The 19,924-nt window shown below is 42.5% G+C and overlaps 1 protein-coding gene and 1 pseudogene across 1 annotated transcript in view; one reads left to right on the forward strand and one right to left on the reverse strand.

Moving 5' to 3' along the window:
- Nucleotides 1-19,924, forward strand: part of LOC137371220 (putative nuclease HARBI1 pseudogene) — a 314,069-nt pseudogene that overhangs the window by 184,109 nt on the left and 110,036 nt on the right.
- ankrd55 (ankyrin repeat domain 55) overlaps nucleotides 1-19,924 on the reverse strand; it is a 127,138-nt gene that overhangs the window by 84,918 nt on the left and 22,296 nt on the right. Inside the window, exons 2-4 of the mRNA XM_068033402.1 lie at nucleotides 17,612-17,734; nucleotides 16,292-16,422; nucleotides 915-1,024 (exon numbers count right to left, since the gene is read on the reverse strand). Of these exons, the coding sequence (XP_067889503.1) occupies nucleotides 915-1,024; nucleotides 16,292-16,422; nucleotides 17,612-17,734 (364 nt within the window). The remainder of the gene's footprint in view (nucleotides 1-914; nucleotides 1,025-16,291; nucleotides 16,423-17,611; nucleotides 17,735-19,924) is intronic.

Here is a 19,924-nt window from a genome sequence, read left to right on the forward strand (position 1 = left end):
ATCAGGTGATTTCTTCCAACAGAAAAAACATTACGCCTTCGCAAATTATTGTTAAAGACAGTTATTGATTTGCTCAGTTGTGATTATTTGTGTCAGAAGGTGATCCTGCTGGCAGGATCCATCTGCTTGTGTGTGATTAGCTGATACATGGTAAATATTTAACTTTTCCCTTTCTGTGGAAAAAAAGATTGCAAAACCCATTTTGTAAAATCCAAATCAAATCTTCAGTGTACTTCGAAGGCTACTGATATTGCATCTGCATTGCGAGTTTCCAAAAATGGCATTGGCAATGCAAATAACATGGCATTGCTGCAGCAAGAGACTGCAAATCGCCAACATATATTTTAAAGTCATTACATTTATGCAGCCTAAAGATCTGCAACCCTTCCAGTGCACAGCTGTTGTAACTCCAGCAGGGGTGCACTAAAAGCTGGAAATTAGGATGGGATCTGGATGCAGCCAGTCCCAGCCTTACACTGAATATTCCATAAGGCCTTCTAAGGGAAGAACCTTCACCTACACCAGACAAGGTCAGTGATATAGGAACATGAGCATGCTCAGTGATATAGGAGCATGATAGGACTTCCCTATCTCAGGGCCTCCCCAGCCTCTCAGAGGATCAGTGGATTAGCAGCTGGAGAATGACATCAGTAGTATTATTCTGAAAAGAAAATTTCAAGTGTTTCTGATAAATTTATATGATATATCAATTCCGTTTCAAATACTAACTGTTAAATTGCTAATTATTAGTGAAATTCCAGTCTCCATAGGCTGTCTTAGGCCTACCTGACACATTGGCATTTATACAAATATTCATCTAACTTATGACTAAAAGAAAAATTGCCCTGTTAAAAGGATGCCGTATGATTTGTCTATCTTTTGTTTCAGTTTTTAAACAGAAAAAAAATCTTTACCTGACATTGTTTTCAGCAGTAGCTGCATGAAGGGGTAGTCTTCCATTTTTATCAGGGATATTTTGCTTGGCACCATTTCGTAGGAGTGTTACACAGCCATCTAGCCAACCCTGAAAATGAAAATATTTGTCAATTAGCTTTCCCCTATTAATTTCAATCTTTGAGAACTGGTAAATGTTTAAAAAATAGAGTACTAACCTGCCATTTAATAATGCTGAAAAGCAATGGATTGTAAAAGAAAGTAAAATTTCCTGTATTTTCTTGAGGCAAGGATTATAACGGATTTGGGATGCTCGTGGGCCGTGACTGGCAGGAGCAAAAAATAGGTCAGGACATAAGAACATAAGAAGCAGGAGCAGAAGTAGGCCATAATGACCCCTCGAACCTGCTCCCCAATTCAAAAAGATCATGGATGAACTTCTACATCAACTGCACTTTCCCACCATATCCCCATATTCCTTGATTCCCCGAGTGCCTAAGAATCTGTTGATCTGAGCCTTGAATATACTCATCAACTGAGCATCCATAGCTCTCTGGCGTAGGGAATTCCAAAACTTCAAACCCTTAGTCAAGAAATTTCTCCTCATCTCAGGCCCAAATGGCCGACTCCTTATCCTGAGACTATGCCCCCTAGTTCTAGACTCTCCAACCAGGTGAAATAGCCTCTCACCATCTACCATGTCAAGTTTTTTTTCCTTCTATTTGTTCATGGGATGTGGGTATTGCTGGCAAGGCAAGCAATTTTTGCCCATCCCTAATTGCCCTTGAGAAGGTGGTGGTGAGTGCCTTCTTGAACCACTGAAGTCCACATGGTGTAAGTACACCCACAGTGGTTTTAGGTAGGGAGTTCCAGGATTTTGACCCAGTGATGTTGAAGAAACGGTGATATAGTTCCAAGTAAGGATGGTGTATGACTTGGAGAGGAACTTGAAGATGGTGTTCCCATGCGCCTGCTGCCCCCCAGTCCTTCTATGCAGTAGAGGTTATGGATTTGGAAGTTGCTGTTGAAGGGGCCTTGATGAATTCTTGCAGTGCATCTTATAGATGGTTCACCCAACAGCCATTGTGCACCAAGAGTGGAGGGAGTAGATATTTAATGTGCTGGATGGGGCGCTGATCAAGGGGGCTGCTTTGTCCTGGATGATGCCAAGCGTCTTGAGTGTTGTTGGAGCTGCTCTCATCGAGGTAAGTGGAGAGTATTCCATCACACTCCTGGCTTGTAGATGGTGAGTTACTTGTTGCAGAATTCCAAGCCTGTGACCTGCTTTCTTAGCCACAGTATCTATGTGGCTGGTCCAGTTAAGTTTCTGGTTAATGGTAACCCCCAGGATGTTGATGGTGAGGGATTCAGTGATGATAGTACCGTTGAACGTCAAGGGGAGGTGTCATTGCCTGGCACTTGTGTGGCACAAATGTTACTTGCCACTTATTAGCCCAAGCCTGAACGTTGTCCAGGTCAAGCTGCATGCAGACATAGACTGCTTCATTATCTGAGGAGTTGCAAATGGTACTGAACGCTGTGCATCATCAGCGAACATCCCCACTTCTCACCTTATGATGGAGGCAAGGTCATTAATGAAGCAGCTGAAAATGGTTGGACCTAGGACACTACCCTGAGGAACTCCTGCAGCAATGTCCTAGGGCTGAGATAATTAGCCTCCAACAACTGCAACCATCTTCCTTTGTGTAGGTATGACTCCAGCCAGTGGAGACTTTTCCCCCCTGATTCCTATTGACTTAAATTTTACTAGGTCTGCTTGATGACACCATTGATCAAATGCTACCTTAATGTCAAGGGCAGTCACTTTACTTCACCAGGGATGGTGATGGTGGGTTATGATGGTGGGAGTATGATTCTGTGAGTATGACTATGTCAGGTTGTTGCTTGACTAGTCTGTGGGACAACTCTTCCAATTTTGGCACACCTCCCCAGTTGTTAGTGTGGAGGATTTTGCAGGGTTTGGGTTGTATGTGCCTTTGTCATGCCTGGTGCCTAGGTCAGTGGCGGGTGGCCTGTCCGGTTTTGTTCTTATTATACTTCTTTGTAGCAGTTTGATACAACGGAGTGGCTTTCTAGGCCATTTCAGAGGGTAATTAAGAGTGAACTACATTGATATGGGTCTGGAGTCACATATAGGCCAGACCAGGTAAAGATGGAAAATTTCCTTCCCTAGAGGGCATTAGTAACCAGATTGGTTTTTACGACAATCTGGTAATGTCATGGTCACTGGTGCTGATACTAGCTTTTTATTACAGATTTACTTAATTAACTGAATTTAAATTCCCCAGCTGCCATGGTGGTATTTGAATACAAGGACACAAGAAATAGGAGCAGAACTAGACTATATGGCCCAACGAGCCTGCTCCGCCATTCAATACAATCATGGCTGATCTTGGGCTTCAATTCCACTTTCCGGCCCGCTCCCCATATCCCTTGATTCCCTGCGAGACCAAAAATCTGTCTATCCCAGCCTTAAATGTATTCAACGATGGAGCATCCACAACGCTATGGGGTAGAGAATTCCAAAGATTCACAACCCTTTAAGTGCAGTAATTTCTCCTCACCTCAGTCTTGAATGATCAGCCCCTTTTCCTGAGACTTTGCCCCCACGTTCTACATTCCCCGACCAGAGGAAACATTCTCTCAGCTCCATCCCTATCAAGCCCTTTCAGAATCTTGTATGTCTCAATTAGATCGCCTCTCATTTTTTTAAACTCCGGAGAATATAGGCCCAATTTACTCAGCCTCTCATCATAGGACAACCCCCTCATTCCAGGGACCAATTTAATAAATATTCACTGCACTGCCTCCAGTGCAAGTATATCCTTCCTTAAATGTGGAGAGCAAAACTGCACACAGTACTCCCAAGTGCGGTCTCACCAAAGCCCTGTACAATTTTAGTAAGACTTCTTTATTCCTGTACTCCAATCCCCTTGCAATAGGCTAACGTGCTGTTTGCCTTCTAAATAGCCTGCTGCACCTGCATGTTAACTTTGTGCGTTCCTTGTACGAGTACCCCCAAGTCTCTCTGAACATCAACATTTACCACCTTTTAAAAAAATATTCTGCTTTTTAATTTTTACGACCAAAGAGAACAACTTCACACTTCCCTACATTATACTCCATTTACCATCTTGTTGCCCACTCACTTAACCTGTCTGTGTCTCTTATGTTTCTGGATCATTTGTCCAGTCCTCTGAATTACTAGTACAGTATCATAACCACTATGGTAGTCTAAGAATTTTATATGTTTCATTGACAGCATCTCTTATTCTAAACTCCAGAGAATATAGGTTCATTCTACTTAATCTCTCTTCATTGGACAGCCTCTCACCCAAGATTAAACGTAGTGAACCTTAGTTGCACTCCCTCTAAGGAAAGTGCAAAAGACAACGCTGAAACGTTTGCAACCATCTTCAGCCAAAAATAGAATCGTGGTATCATAGAAAGTTTAAGGCACAGAAAGAGTTCACTTGGCCCATCTTGGTCTGTGCCAGCCGAAAAACGTTCCACCTATTCTAATCACACCTTCCAGCATGTGGTCCATAGTCCTGCAGTTCACGGCACTTGAGGTGCATATCCAGACTCTTTTTGAATGAGTTGAGGGTCTCTGCCTCAACTACCCCTTCAGGCAGTGAGTTCCAGACCATCACCACTCTCTGGGAGAAAAAGGTTTTCCTCATCTCCCCTCTAATTTTTCTAACAATCACTTTAAATCTGTGCCCCCTAGTCACTGACCTCTCCGCTAAAGTGAATAGGTCCTTCACCTCCACTCTCTCCAGGCCCCTCAATTTTGAACGTTTCAATCATATCTCCCCTCAGCCTTCTCTGTTCCAAGGAGAACAACTCCAGCCTATCCAATCTTTCCTCATTGCTGCATTTTTCCAGTCCTGGCAACATCCTTGTAAATCTCCTCTGTACCCTCTCTAGTGCAATTACATCCTTTCTGTAATGAGGTGACCAGATCTGCACACAGTACTTAAGTTGTGGCCTAACCAATGAGTTATACAGTTCCAGCATAACCTCCCTACTCTTATATTCTATACCTCAGCTAATCAAGGAAAGGATTCCATATGCCTTCTTAACCACCTTATCGACCTGTCCTGCTACCTTCAGGGATCTGTGGACATTCACTCCAAGGTCCCTTACTTCCTCTACATTTCTCAATATTTTCCCATTAATTGTGTATTCCTTTGCCTTGTTTGACCTCTCCAAATGCATCACCTCACACTTCTCCAAGTTGAATTCCATTTGACACTTTCTGCCCATCTGACCAGACCATCAATATCTTCCTGTAGCCTACAGCTATCCTCCTCACTATCTACCACACGACCAATCTTTGTATTGTCCGCAAGCTTCTTGATCATGCCCCCTACATTTACATCCAAATCATTAACATACACCACAAAAAGCAGGGGACCCAGTACATAGCCCTGCGGAACACCACTGGAAACAGCCCTCCAGTCACTAAAACAGCTGTCAACAATCACCCTTTGTTTCCTGACACAGCGCCAATTTTGTATCCACCTTGCTGTATTTCCCTGGATCTCATGGGATTTTATTTTTTTAACCAGTCTGCCACATGGGACCTTGTCAAAAACCTTGCTAAAAATCCATGTAGACCACATCAACTGCACTACCTTCATTTATCTTCTTTGTTACTTCTTCAAAGAATTTGATCAAAGACTGAGTGGATAATTCATCACAGCCTCCTCCTAAGGTCTCCAGCATCGCAAATGCCAGTCTTCACCCAATTTGAATCATTCCACATGATATCAAGAAATGGCTGAAGGCACTGAATACAGCAAAGACTAAGGGCCTTGACAACATCTTGGCTGTAGTACTGAAGGCTTCTGTTCCTTCCAGTACAGTTACAACACTGGCTCAACAATGTAGAAAATTGCCCAGGTATGTCCTGTCCACAAATGCAAGACAAATCCAATCAGGCCAATTAACATCCCATCAGTCTACACTCCATCATCGGCAAAGTGATGGAAGGTGTCATTGGCAGTGCTGTCAAGTGGCACTTACTCAGCAATAACCTGCTCATCGATGCTCAGTTTGGGGTACGTCAGGGTTACTCGGCTCCAGAACTCTTTGCAGCCTTAGTCCAAACATGGGTCAAAACAGCTGAATTCCAAAGGTGAGGTGAGAGTGACTGCCCTTGACATCAAGGCAGCATTTGATTGAGTATGGCATCAAAGAGCCCTAGCGAAGTTGAAGTCAATGGGAATCAAGGCGAAAACTCTTGTCATGTGCGGCCCCCACCTGCCAAGAATGAGGCACATCAATTTTGTCATGAACATTGATTTTTAACTGTTGTTGGAGTGAGGAAATTACTTGTTAAACAGATCAGCCGTGGCTGGGGAAAAACATTTACATACTAAACAGACATCGAAGGTGAGGAAACGCTTTCCAGGGCCTGCCAAGGAGGATACAATTCACAAGGGCCAGGACTGGTTAGACCAGCTGATCACATGACGAACGGGTTTTTTTTGAACTAGCCCCGGAGAGTTTGAACTCAAAAGACTATTTGCTCCTGGACTGAGAAGATCTCTCCTGTCTGCTCCCATCTCTTTCTCACAAGCCTCTGAATCCACTGGAGACACATGAACCCCAAGAGAGAAAAGTCTCCTTCAGCGAACAAGGTTTAAGAAGAATACTGGGCCCCAATGAAAAGCAAGAATCAAGGACTCTACAGTGAGCTCGAAGAACCGTAACGAAAGCTCTTCAGATATTGCCTCAAACCTTTCCACTTTTATTTTTCTTCTGCTCTTTTCTGTCTCTATTTGCATGTGTGTATCGTGTATGCATGCTAGCGTGGGAGCGTCGTGTATCCGTAGGCGTTAACCGAATTAGAGTTTAAGTTTAATAAATTTCAACCTTTCTTCTTTATACCTAAGAAAACCTGTTTGTGCTGTTTTCTTTGCCTTATAATTTGAAAACAGTGAACAAGGATTCACCAAGGAGGAGCTAAAAACACGGTGTTTTAAAAAATTAAACCTGGTTACAGTAAGACCAGGTGAAGGCTGAGAGGGACCCCTAGACATCTTTCTCACCTGGTCGAAACACTCTCAACTGGTTGGAGTCACACCTCACACAAAGGAAGGTGGTTGTGGTTGTTGGAGGCCAATCATCTCAGCTCCAGGACATTGCTGCAGGAGTTCCTCAGAGTAGTTGTCCGAGCAGCCATCTTCAGCTGCTTCATCAATGACCTTGCCTTGATCATAAGGTCAGGAGTGGGGATGTTCGCTGATGATTGGACAATATTAGGTAACATTCACGACCTCTCATACTGAAGCAGACCATGCCTTCATATAACAAGAACTGGACAACATTTAGGCTTGGGCTGCTAAGTGGAAGGAACATTCACGCCGCACAAGTGCTGGGCAGTTACCATCTCCATCAAAAGAGAATGTAACCATCTCCGCCATTACCATTGCTGAATCCCCCACCATCAACGTCCTGGGGGGGGGGCGGTCACCGTGGACCAGAAACCTAACTGGGGGGGGGTCAAGCCATATAAATACTGTGGTTACAAGAGCAGGTCAGAGACTGAGAATTCTGTGTTGAATAACTCAACTCCGGACTCCCCAGTGCCTGTCCAACCTCTGCAAGGCAAGAGTCAGGAATGTGAAGGAATATTCTCCACTTGCCTGTGTTACAACCAGGTGAGAAAGGTGTCCAGGGGTACCTTTCAGCGTTCACCTGGTCTTACTGTAACAGGATTTAATTTTAAACACACTGTGTTTTGAGCTCCCCCTTGATGAATCCTTGTTCACTGCTTTCCAATTATAAGGCAAAGAAATGAGCAGAAACAGGCTTTCTTAGGTTTAAAGAAGAAAACTGAAATTTATTAAAACTTAAACTCTAATTCGGTTAATGCCTACAGATACACGCCGCGTCCCATGCTAGCATGCATATGTGATATACTCATGCAAATAGAGACAGAAAAGAACAGAAGAAAAAATAAAATGGAGAGGTTTGAGGCAATACCTGAAGAGTTTCTTGTTACTGTGCTTCAAGCTCACTGTATCCTTTCGTAGGTAGTTCTTGCTTGTAGGTAATTCTTGCTTTTTGTTGGGGCCCAGTATTCTTCTTAAACCTTGTTCACTGTAGGAGACTTTTCTCTCTCTTGGGGTTCCTGTGTCTTCAATGGATTCCAAAGTTGGTGAGAAATAGATGTGAGCAGACAGGAGAGGCTGCAGCGAGCCAGCCACGAGAGGTCTTTTCAATCCAGGAGCTAACAGCTTTCTGAGTTCAAATTCTCAGTGGCCAATTTAAAACTCTCAGTTCAAAACTCTGCAACAGCCAGTTAGTCATGTGACTAAAATGGTCTGACCACGTCTTCTGTGTATTGGGAGCAGGGACTGGTTCCTTTGTTCCAACACTGTCTGCTAGTATGCAAAAATGTCTTTCTGATGAGGGGCCTGGCAATTCTTTGTGATAGGCCCTCTTTTCTTCCCAGCAACAAATTTAAGTTTAATGTCCATGTGGCGAAATTAATGTGCCTCATTCTTGGCAGCTGGGGGCCTGCGTGACATCTGGATGAATAACACTCAAGAAACTCGACACCATCCAAGACAAAGCAGCCCACTTGATCAGCATCCCATCCACCACCTTAAACATTCACTCCTCCACCACCAATGCACAGTGGCAGCAGTGTGTACCATCTGCAAATCATACTGCAGCAACTCCCCAAGCCGCCTTCAACAGCACCTTCCAAACCCACAATCTCTATCACCTAGGAGGACAAGGCAGAGGCATGAGAACACCACCACCTGAAAGTCCCCCTCCAAGCCACATACCAATCTGACTTGGAACTACATCGCCGTTTGTTCACTGTCACAGGGTCAAAATCCTGGAACTCCCTCCCTAACAGCACTTTGGTGTACCTACACCATATGGACTGCAGTGGTTCAAGAAGGCAACTCATCACTACCTTCTCAAAGGCTATTAGGGATGGGCAATAAATGCTAACATCCCATGAACAATATTTTTTTTAAAAGTATATCCTTCTTGAGGACATGATAATGATAGTTGTACGCCTGAAGTGCAGGTAGTTGGAAGTTTCTTACAGGGCAAGGATGGGTGAAAGTTGAGTCTGCTCTGGACAAGTGGAATCAATGTCATCTGCTGGATTTTCCATTTGTGACGGCCACGTGGTGCGATGTGGGTGGTTCCCACTATTCATCTCCCCACCTGACTGTAGCGTGTGTTTTATTATTAGGGTTTAACCCCTTGTTGTTTTATTTGTCAAATAGACAGCGACAGATTTTCTTGTCGGTTTAAAAATAGAAAGTCAATTGTTTATTGATCAATACGCCTTATACTGAAATTGTTGTAACCGCATCCATTCACGCATTCGCTCATGTGCGCGTGTGCGTACACACACACACACACACGCACACAAGAAGAGACATAGAAAGGAAAAAGTGGTAAGTGATTTTAAGTGGGGTAGGATTCGGGGGAGGTCATGTAAACCTGTTGAATTCTCTTGGATATCAAGTTCTCATGGGTTGCAGGCCTGAGGTGATTGTAGATTTCTTTCTTGGTTGAAAGTTCAGTTGAAGATGGTGGATCACTTCTAGTACACTACTGTCTAGTGTAGATGTAGGATTCTACAACAGGGCACGAGCCTTCCGGTTTGCTGGAAAAATGCTGCTAAGCTGCTCTATGTTGCTTTTCTTCTCTCTCTGTCTCCAGTCAAGGCTACTTTTTTTTAAAGATGAAGCTATGTTACTTCTCACTTCCTGGTAGGAGGTACTCTGGTCTCTCCCCATGGTGATTGCACAATGGCCCAGAAAGTGGTTATTTCACACCTTCTTTGTTTCAGAAGAACACATTCAATTCTGGAATGTTTTAGGATAAGTTCAATTGACACCTCTTAGCTTTGAAAATTTTCTTTTGTCCCTGTCAGACTGTTTGAACACACAAAGGACAAGCTTTGTCTTCAGTGGCCATTTTGGAGTATTCTTCACTTTTTAAAAGAAAAGTTCACTTTTAAAAGACAGATTGTTTTTATAGCTCTTTGAATTTTGTTCATAATTGTTGTATCATCGCACTTCTTGTGTGCGTGACACCTCCCTCAAAAGAGAAAAAATGAAATACGGACAAGGAAAGATCCCGAACAGGAAAGCCAAGCGGGAGGGAGATAACTCACCTAGTTGAAGTGCCAGAGAGGAAACTCGTCAACTACCTGTGAGCAGTAGTATCCCAGAGGACATAGGCCAGATTAGGGGAAAAAACTATCTTCCTTGAATTTCATTTTTATGTTTTTTGGGGGTTTGGAAAGAAAGACGATAGAGAGTCACACTACTGCACTTTCATTTCATTCAGTCCTCCGTCTTACAACTGCTACAGCTGGCATTGCTTGTAACTGCCATTTCATGTTCAAGTTTAAGTTTTTCATCTTCCTTTGGATAAGGTACTAATAAAAATTGCTTTTCTTTTGGTTATGTGTTGTCAAATGGGGTTGTAGTTTCTCTCACATCAGTTTTTTATTACTTTGGGACCATTAATCTCCATAAACATGTTGTTGTGAAGCTTGTAGTATGCAAATTTCTGTTACTCGGTTCCCTGTCTGTACAAGCTTTACCCCCTAACTACTGCTTCATGGCTTTATATGCATTAACCATGGCTTTAACCATTCAGGTTCTGACACACTGATAGTTCTTATTTCTAGGATGATAGTGGGTGATAAATTGTTTTTTGGCCCCTGCTTGGTATCTGAGATTTCCTCCTGGCCCTAGTTTTTGCTGAGTTCTGACTCTAAATTGTTGGGTTTGATTAGTTTTGAATTTGGAGCCTGATTGTTTGATTCTGCAGTGGGTAGTTCCACACTGACCTCACTTTTAATTTTCTTTAATTCTCACAACTGTGGTTCACTTTAGGGTATGTTACCTTCCCTTTTCCTTTTACTTCAGAGATAATTTTTCCTTAATCTGTCCCATGTCCTCTGGGACTCTACTGCTCATAGGCCGTTGTCCAGCTTCCACTGCACTCCCCTGTGGCACTTCAACTAGGTGAGGCATCTCCCTCCCGCTTGGCTTTCCTGTTTGAGAACTTACCTCGTCCCTATTTAAATCTTTAAAAAAAGGTTTCAGCTAACCATATCTCTGGTGCTTTTTCTTCAACTTTTGCGGCTATTATCTTGGCTTCTTTAGAACTTTTTGGCTCTATCTGGGCCCTTTTAAATTCTTTTGGCTGTATCTGTTCCCTTTTAAATTCTTCTGGCTCTATTGCCCCCTGTGGGATTTTTGGGACTTTCTCAACCCTTTGCAGCTGTACAGAGTTTTTTTGTTTCCCTCAGTTTCTCTAGTCTCCATGGACTATCCTGGACCCTCTGGGTACAATACTGTGCTTCCTGCCAAGTCATTGCCCAGTAATAGGTCTACCCCCTGCATTGGTAAGCTCAGAATGGTCCCGAATGTCACTATCCCTGTGACCAACTTACTCTGCAGGTAAAGTTTAACTAAAAGAACCTTCAAGCATTTGCCAGTAAGCCCTTTTACCAATACCTTGGTATTTGTTCTGCTTCCCGGTAGCATTTCTATCATTTTGGCTGCCAGTAGGGTTTAAAAACAACCGGTATCCCTGAGGATGGTTATCTTTTTGCCTGGTGCCTGGGACACAAAAGGAGTCATTTTTCCTTTGTGTAAAAAGTTCAGGAATGTGCTCTGCTCTTGAGTTATATTAGAACATGGTTACCACTTTCAAAGCCACTGACATGGACTTGACTGCAGCGCCTCCTGATTTTTGTTGGCATACCAACAATTTGCCCGGACATGCCCAGATTTGCCACACTGGAAACATGTCGTGCAGACCCCTTCTGGTTTATTACCTGGGTTCCTTTTAAAAGTTTGAGACTGGTCTGATTTTCCTTCCCTACTCTCCTTTTCTCTCGAGCCCATTTCTGCTTCCTCTGCATCCTTGCTATCTCTCCCTAGCTTGGAAAAGTTACTAGACCCAAATTTATTCTGAATTGGGGATTTGTGTATTAATTCATAATCGTTGGCCATTTTTGCTGCTTCCTTTACTCTTGTGGCTCTTTGCTCTTAGATGTGAGTTCTTATAATACTTGGGATGCTATTTTTTAATTCTTCCAGTAACATCACTTCTCCCAAATTTTCATTTGAGGGTTCTAGCTTGAGAGATCATATCCAGTGATCAAAAGCCATATGTTTAATTCTTTCGAATTTGATGCAAATCTGTGTGGGTCTTTTCTGGGTGTGTCTGAATTTCTGTCTCTATGCTTCTGGTACCAGCTCATATGCATTTGGAATTGCAGTTTAATTTGTTCATAATCAGAGGAACTTTCTTCTGATAGCGGAGAAAAATCTTCACGAGCCCTACCCACAAACTCGCCTTGTAAGAGGAGAGTCCAAAGTTTTTTCAGCCATTTTAGCCTGGTAGATGTTTTCTCAAATGAGATAAAATATGACTCAGTCTCCTCCTCATTAAATTTTGGTACTAGTCTTGAGTGTCTCTGTACATCAAAGTTTTGCTCTGAATTGGGGATATGATTTGAGTGGCTGGCAGCATTTTCATTTTGGATTTGCAGCCTTGCTAATTCAAACTTTCTTGCTGCTTCCTCTCTTTTCATCTCTCTTTCCTCTTTTTCCTTCTGAAACTTTCTTTCCTTTTCCTTTCAAAACTGCATCTCCTCCATTTTCAACTGTAACTGCATTTCTTCCCTTTTCATCTGCAACTGGTTTATAGCTAGAATTCTTTTTTTCAGACTCTGATTCTATGCTGTCTTCTTGTGTTTCAGGGGTAAGTTGTTGTTTGTTTAACTTATCATTGGATCTCTCTCTCTGCTCTACCAACTCCTTAGTATTAAATATGGCCATCTCTTTGTTTCTTGCATTATCAAGAAAAAAACATAAGGATACAAGAACGCCTGTTTGTTTATTTTTCCACAATTTGAGGTCAATTTTCCTCACGTTTTCCAAGTCTCATTTATGTGGCGGTTCAGATCCTGCCTTCGAGCCCCCAATTTGTTACAGCCGCGTGGTGAGTTGTGGGTGGTTCCCACTGTTCAACTCCCCACCTGACTGCAGCAAGTGTATTTTGTTATTCAGGTTTAACTCCTTGGTGTTTTATTTGTCAAATAAACAGACAGCGACAGGATTTCTTTTTGTAGGCTTAAATACAGAAAGTCAGTTGTTTATTAATACGCCTTATCCCAAAATTGGCACAACCGCATCTATTCACGCATTCGTTTGCATGCCCACACACACGCGCGCACACACACACACACACACAGGAAGAGACAGATAGAGAGGAAAAAGGGGTAAGTGATTTTAAGTGGGGATAGGTTTCGGGGAAGGTCAAGTAAACCTGTAGAATTCTCTTGGAAATTGAGTTCTTGTGGGTTGCAGGCCTGAGATGATTATAGATTTCTCTCTTGGTTGAAAGTTCAGTTGAAGACAGTGAATAACTTCTAGTACACTGCTGCCTAGTGTAGATGAAGGATTCTACAACAGGGCATGTGCCTTCCGGTTTGCTGGAAACAAGCTGCTTGATGTTGCTTTTCTTCTCTCTCTTTCTGCAGTCTCTCTCTAGGCTGCTTTTATTATGATAAAGCTGTGTTACTTCTTACCTCCTGGTAGGAGACACTCTGATCTCTTCCCCATGGTGATCACTCAATTGCCCAGGATGTGGTTACTTCACACCTTTGTTTCAGAAGAAGACATTCAGTTCTACAATATTTTAGGATGGCTGTAGGATGGGTTCAATTGACACTTGTTAGCTTTGAAGATTTTCCTTTATCCCTGTCAGTCAGTTTGAATACACAAAGGCCAAGCTTTTCCTTTGGCAGCCATTTTGGAATATTTTTTCCTTTTTAAAAGGAAGGTTCATCTTTAAAAGATAAAGTCAGGTTTTATAACTCTGGATTTTTTTCAAAATTGTTGTATCATTTGCACTTCTTGTGTGCATGACACACTGCTCCCATCTCCTGAGCCATTAACAGATTGGACACTGGCAAGATACCATTTAGTTCACTGGAGCAATGTAAGTGAGGCCCAAAGGCTATTCCAGGTCAAGGTTGTGATAAAAGGCTACAGTTGAAATTAGTGCTCATATAAAGGGATGGAGTTTAATATTATCTGCAGTTTTAGGGTAGTCCAGCCAACCTTACTCACGTGCTGCTTTCAAGTGCCACATTTTGTTCTCTCCCCAATGGCTGTCCAACAGGTGGTGCACTATTGCTGTTGCCCACCTATTTTACAGCAAGGGTCTGATCTCAGAAGCTGAAGTGGAGTCAGATTTTCATCTTACCAACGAGATGCAAATTCTACTTCACCAGAGTTAACAGTGGCGGAGCAGATTGTGAATATTTAGCCCCAATTAGAATGCATGAAAATTGAACTACTGTCTCTTCAGTTATTTTATGCATGTTGTGTAATTGGGGTGAAATCTAACACCGGATACTATTCAGACAGTGTATTTTTATGGCTAGTCGATCTCCAGTAGTTTTTCAGACGGGGGCTGAATTTTACTAGCCCTCTAGAGACGTGCTTGGAGTTGGGGGGTCCATTAAATGGAGAGGGAAGGTGGGGGAGAATGGAGTGCCCGTTGTCTTCCCGACGGCGTGCAATTTTATCCTCAGCGGGGATGATCGAGGATGGCCTTCCCGTCCAAAGATCAATTGAGGCCCTTAGCTGGTCAGTTAAGGATTACGCAAGGGCCTCTTCCCACTGCTGCTGGCTTTCTACCAGTGGGGCCCTCCTGATCAGGCATTCTGTGGCCCATGGAGGGCCCCCGGCAGCAAGGGCTGCCCCCTCGGAAATACCTTCCCTTCCCCGAACAACGACCACCACCCCCCGCCAGCGTTTGCCTAACTGGCCCTGGCGAACCCCACACATTTACCTCAATTCCGGGGCTCATCTATTGTTGCTGGTGCTGGCCTGCTGCAGTATGAGCAGTGGCCACTTTTCCCAGTGGCGCTGCTGGATTGAAGAGGTGCTGTTCCTCTGATTAGTCGGCAGCTCTTGGAGGCGGGATCTCCACTCTTAAAGGGATGGGAGCCCCGACATCAGACAGTTAATTGTCTGAAGTGCATAGAATTTCAACGGGGCTTCCTGAAACCACTGCGGCAGGGTTGCCACCGGCTTTCCGGCTCGCTGTTGGGGCCACCGCCATGGTCATTAAATTCTGCCCAGGGAGTCAAGTGAAGCAGGATTAGAGGGCCGGGAATCATTGTACCAGGATATGACAGGCTATGAAGACATAATTCAGTTCTTGTTTGAAAGTCATACATTTGTCCTTTTTTATACTACTTTTATCTTATATTATGATTTATAATTAAATAGCAAAGCATACTGCAATTTGAGAAGCAGAGATGTAGAATTGGTTGCAGCATAGGAATTTGCAAACACAAATGATGCTGAATGTAAGCACCAATTTGCAGTACAAGTTAAGGACAAGGGAGATGCAAAATTGACAATTGCGACAAGTTTACATATCTACTTCTGTTATAAACATAGGAATGAGAATTTATCATGGAAATAGTTGACAGAAGAGTGTCACACAAACACGATAAGAGGAAGTAAGGTTTTGTGGACAGGAAATACACTTAACACATTGGGCCAGATTTTGCTGAGAAAAACTAAATTTGAATATTGTTACTAATGTGCAAATCAGCCATCAACTTGTAGTGGGTTAGAGATACCCAATGAATTGCAAATTGCCGAGTTACTGAATGATTTGCACTGCTCCAGGGTAAGCTTCGTGAACCCTTGCCCTTAACCCTTTCAATACGTTGCTGCATTTACGTATTATTTTTCCATCAAACTCGCCAGAGCCAATCAACCTCTCAACCAGAAAGTAAATTATTATAATTGAGGAGTCTCATTCCTACAGGTTGTGAAATGTTTTAGGAGATTTTAAAAAATGTCAAATTTTATATATTTTTCTATTTTCCTCTCTGTCTCTTGTTTGTCTCTCGTTTAATCCAATTTTTCTTTCCCTCTCCTTATTCCTTTTTCTGTACCTGATTTGACATTGAATTCACTGAAATTAATTCTCTCCTTTTCAGTCTTTCGTTTGTTATTTCTCCATCTTTTAATCTCATTGATTAAGGAGATGCATTATCCCGTTATTCACTAAGGTGCCAAATGCTCTATTCCTCTCACTTCGCTGTTAGCAGCTCACACTTCCAGCAACTTTATGGCAATTTTTTTTAAACCTAAGCGTTCGTGAACAAGTCTAAATAATAGGGCACACCACTCCAGCAAAATTTGGCCCAAAATTTTTAATTTACCTATACACACACTGATTTATATGACAAATCTTAATATGTAAGAATAGATGATGTAAATACTCATTGCAAACTGGAATTAAGGTAAATAAAATGACGGAAAATCTGTACCAAGTAGGTAGCTAGAGACAGTGCAGTTCTTCCACAGGCATCTTCAGTATTGATGGAAGCCCCCATCTTAAGCAACAGCTTCACTGTATCGAGTTGTCGGCCAGATATTGCATGCATCAATGGAGTTGATCCTGAAATATTTTTTAAACAATTATCTTTATATTTTCTTTTATCTACAATTTTTAACATTATCTCAAAATTCCATTATCTGCAATCTGATATGGTACCATCTCCAAATTCCTTAGATATCCCCCTGCAGTTGTATTGCAAACCTGTTCGTTACTCAAAGATTTAATTTTACCGTTGTTGTTTCAGATATGTATTAAGAGTGTTGTGTCAAATGTACTCTTATCAATATCATTACCATGACTAAATTGTCATGTTGATATAGTGTATATATAAGATATACTTTCCTGGTTGTGCAAAATAGCGTATGGCAGTAAATTATATTAGTAATATCTATTTTACTAATTGCTTGGTCTTGACATTTCTTTAAAAAATACATATTTTCTACGGTTAGCTTGTCTTGTTTATCTTAAATTAAACTTATATTTCAATGCTTAGTGTAGGTTCTATTTAAATACAGACACTGAGCTAGTGGAATTACTACCTGTTTAAAATACTAACAATGAAAACAGAATGAAAATATTAGGATGACCAACTTTTTGATAATCACTTAGATTATTCTTTCACTATCCAATTACTCACACTGTTTCATAGCAACTAATCTTGTGGATAGAATTGTGCAAAGATATAGATGCAAGTAGCAGTATGTGAGGTAGAACATATATTTTATGGGCAGGACATGAACTTTATTTTTAATCAGCACTGAATGCTTAAAGTGATGACTTAAAAACATTTTCCCCTAATTTTCTTCCTGAAGGTGCTGAATTTTCTGGGCTACAGTTCTACAGATTTCAGTAAGTCTCCAGCACCCTGTCAAAACACCCATTCTTTGTGTGTCTAGGCAGTGAGTATTTGCAGATTTTTCAAGTGTAGTAAGCATTCAGACGAGCCTGATCCAAACCTCACTGAATAGCAATCAGGAGCAGGAACCCTTACTGATATTTGTCTGCCATCACCCATGATCTCTGAAGGAAATTATAGCACCCCAGTTGTTGCCCTGGATGACTTCAGCTACTTCAGTACAGACCTGGAACCAAACCAGGACCTACACCTCTGAGTTATTTCACATCATACCAATTGGCCGATTGAACCAAGGCGGGAACTTCAAATGTCGTTTTTGTAGCATTTATATTTTGCATGATTTTATAATCTAGTCTACTTTTAAAATGGGTGGGGTATTGATAACATATTTACCCTCACTATCACAACATTCCAATATGGAAGGATCCTCACGAATCACTGCAGTCAGGGTGTTGACATCTCCATTGGCTGCAGCCTGATAAACCACAGTGAGGTCGATTTCTTCTGCAGAGTCACCTTTGTAACAGGATCACAAATTAAGAGACAGTAAGTAAAACAGCACATTTAATGTAAGTTTTACAGAAGTACCAACTTTTACTTATTCATGACAAATGACTCAACAATTAGGGTGGTACCCTTGCACCATCTTCCTTTCCGTACCTTGAGATCTATAGTATTTGCAACTTATCATTAAGTATTACATTGAACCCTAAAGTTGTCAGAATATTTCCTTATGATGATTATCCAACCATTATCACATATTTCAATACACAGTTCCCATTTAAATTAACTCCAATAAATTCACACGTTAGAGTTCAATTTTTTCACATATAACACCAATTCCCTTCCTTATTTCATTAACACCAGAGTGAGATCAAATTCTGGCCTGTTGAAACATCAGGATGGTCATCCAACATTATTTATTTATTTATTTAGAGAGACAGCACTGGAACAGGCCCTTCGGCCCACCGAGTCTGTGCCGACCAACAACCACCCATTTATACTAACCCTACACTACCCCCATATTTTCTACCACATCCCCACCATTCTCCTACCAGCTACCTTTATTTCAGATTTCCAGCATCTGCAGTATTTTCCTTTTATAACAGGACAGTGTATCGCCTTAATCAATGAGATGAATTATGTATATACTGAGACTTTGTGCCATTATATAAAACCACATAAAATGTAGTAGAAATCTGGAGTTTTCTTCTTTAAAAGACTGGATGCTGGACAATTGGAGCTTAGTTAGCTAACATTATAAAGGGATATGGAGCTAAGGTGGATAAATGAAGTTGAGGTACAGATCAGCGATGATCTAATTGAATGGTGGAACAGACTGGAGGGGATCAATGGCCTGCTCTTGTCCCTACAAGGCACAAGTCGGGAGTGTGATGGAATACTCTCCACTTGCCTGGATGGGTGCAGCTCCAACAACACTGAAGAAGCTCGATACCATCCAGGACAAAGCAGCATGCTTGATTGGCACCCCATCCACAAATATTCACTCCCTCCACCACTGACGCACAGTGGCAGCAGTGCGTACCATCTATAAGATGCACTGCAGCAAGGCTCCTTCGACAGCACCTTCCAAACCCGCAACCTCTACCAACTAGAAGGACAAGGGCAGCAGACGCATGGGAACACCACCACCTGCAAGTTCCCCTCCAAGCCGCACACCATCCTGACTTGGAACTATATTGCCGTTCCTTCACTGGGCTGGGTCAAAATCCTGGAACCCCCTTCCTAACAGCACTGTGGGTGTATCTACCCCACATGGACTGCAGCGGTTCAAGAAGACAACTCACCACCACCTTCTCAAGGGTAATTAGGGATTGTGTCCTTGGGGATCCTGCCATCTTATATGCGGCTCACATGGCCAAGCCATCTCAAGCGCCGCTGGCTCAGTAGGGTGTATATGCTGGGGATGTTGGCCGCCTCCAGGACTTCTGCGTTGGAGATACGGTCCTGCCATCTGATGACAAGGATTCTCCGGAGGCAGCGAAGATGGAATGAATTGAGACGTCGCTCTTGGCTGACATACGTTGTCCAGGCCTCGCTGCCATAGAGCAAGGTACTGAGGACACAGGCTTGATGCACTTGGACTTTTGTGTTCCGTGTCAGCGTGCCATTTTCCCACACTCTCTTGGCCACTCTGGACATAGCAGCGGACGCCTTTCCCATGCGCTTGTTGATTTCTGCATCGAGAGACGTTGCTCTTGGCTGACATACATTGTCCAGGCCTCGCTGCCATAGAGCAGGGTACTGAGGACAGTCACCAAAATGGCATCCGATGCAGCTAGCACCAGAAATTTGCACACACGTTACGGACGCCATTTTGGAGGTAAAACAACACTCACAGTGCACCTTTACATTAGCAATTTGCCATCTGTTTCTGATGTTGGTTGCTAACTTGGAAAGTAAATAAAGCCGGAGACAGTACGCACTAACAGATTGCAGGTGCCAATTACCTCAAGAGGCAAAGATGGCCTAGACTGAAAAGCATGCTCCTGCACAGCTCAGCAAAGAAGCCTTTCAAGCAATGCCGTGCACAGATCATCCCCAACAACTGGGGATAATCACTCTCAGCAAAATAGATGACTTTTGCAGGAGACTTAGGCACTGCTGGTAGGAAGGTAAAAAGGGCACCCAATCAAAAAAAAAGTGAAGGAGTTGATCAAAGGCAATGTGCTTTGAAAGATACAA

This window comes from Heterodontus francisci, chromosome 1, assembly GCF_036365525.1.
Source record: "Heterodontus francisci isolate sHetFra1 chromosome 1, sHetFra1.hap1, whole genome shotgun sequence".
Classification (NCBI taxonomy): Eukaryota; Metazoa; Chordata; class Chondrichthyes; order Heterodontiformes; family Heterodontidae; genus Heterodontus; species Heterodontus francisci.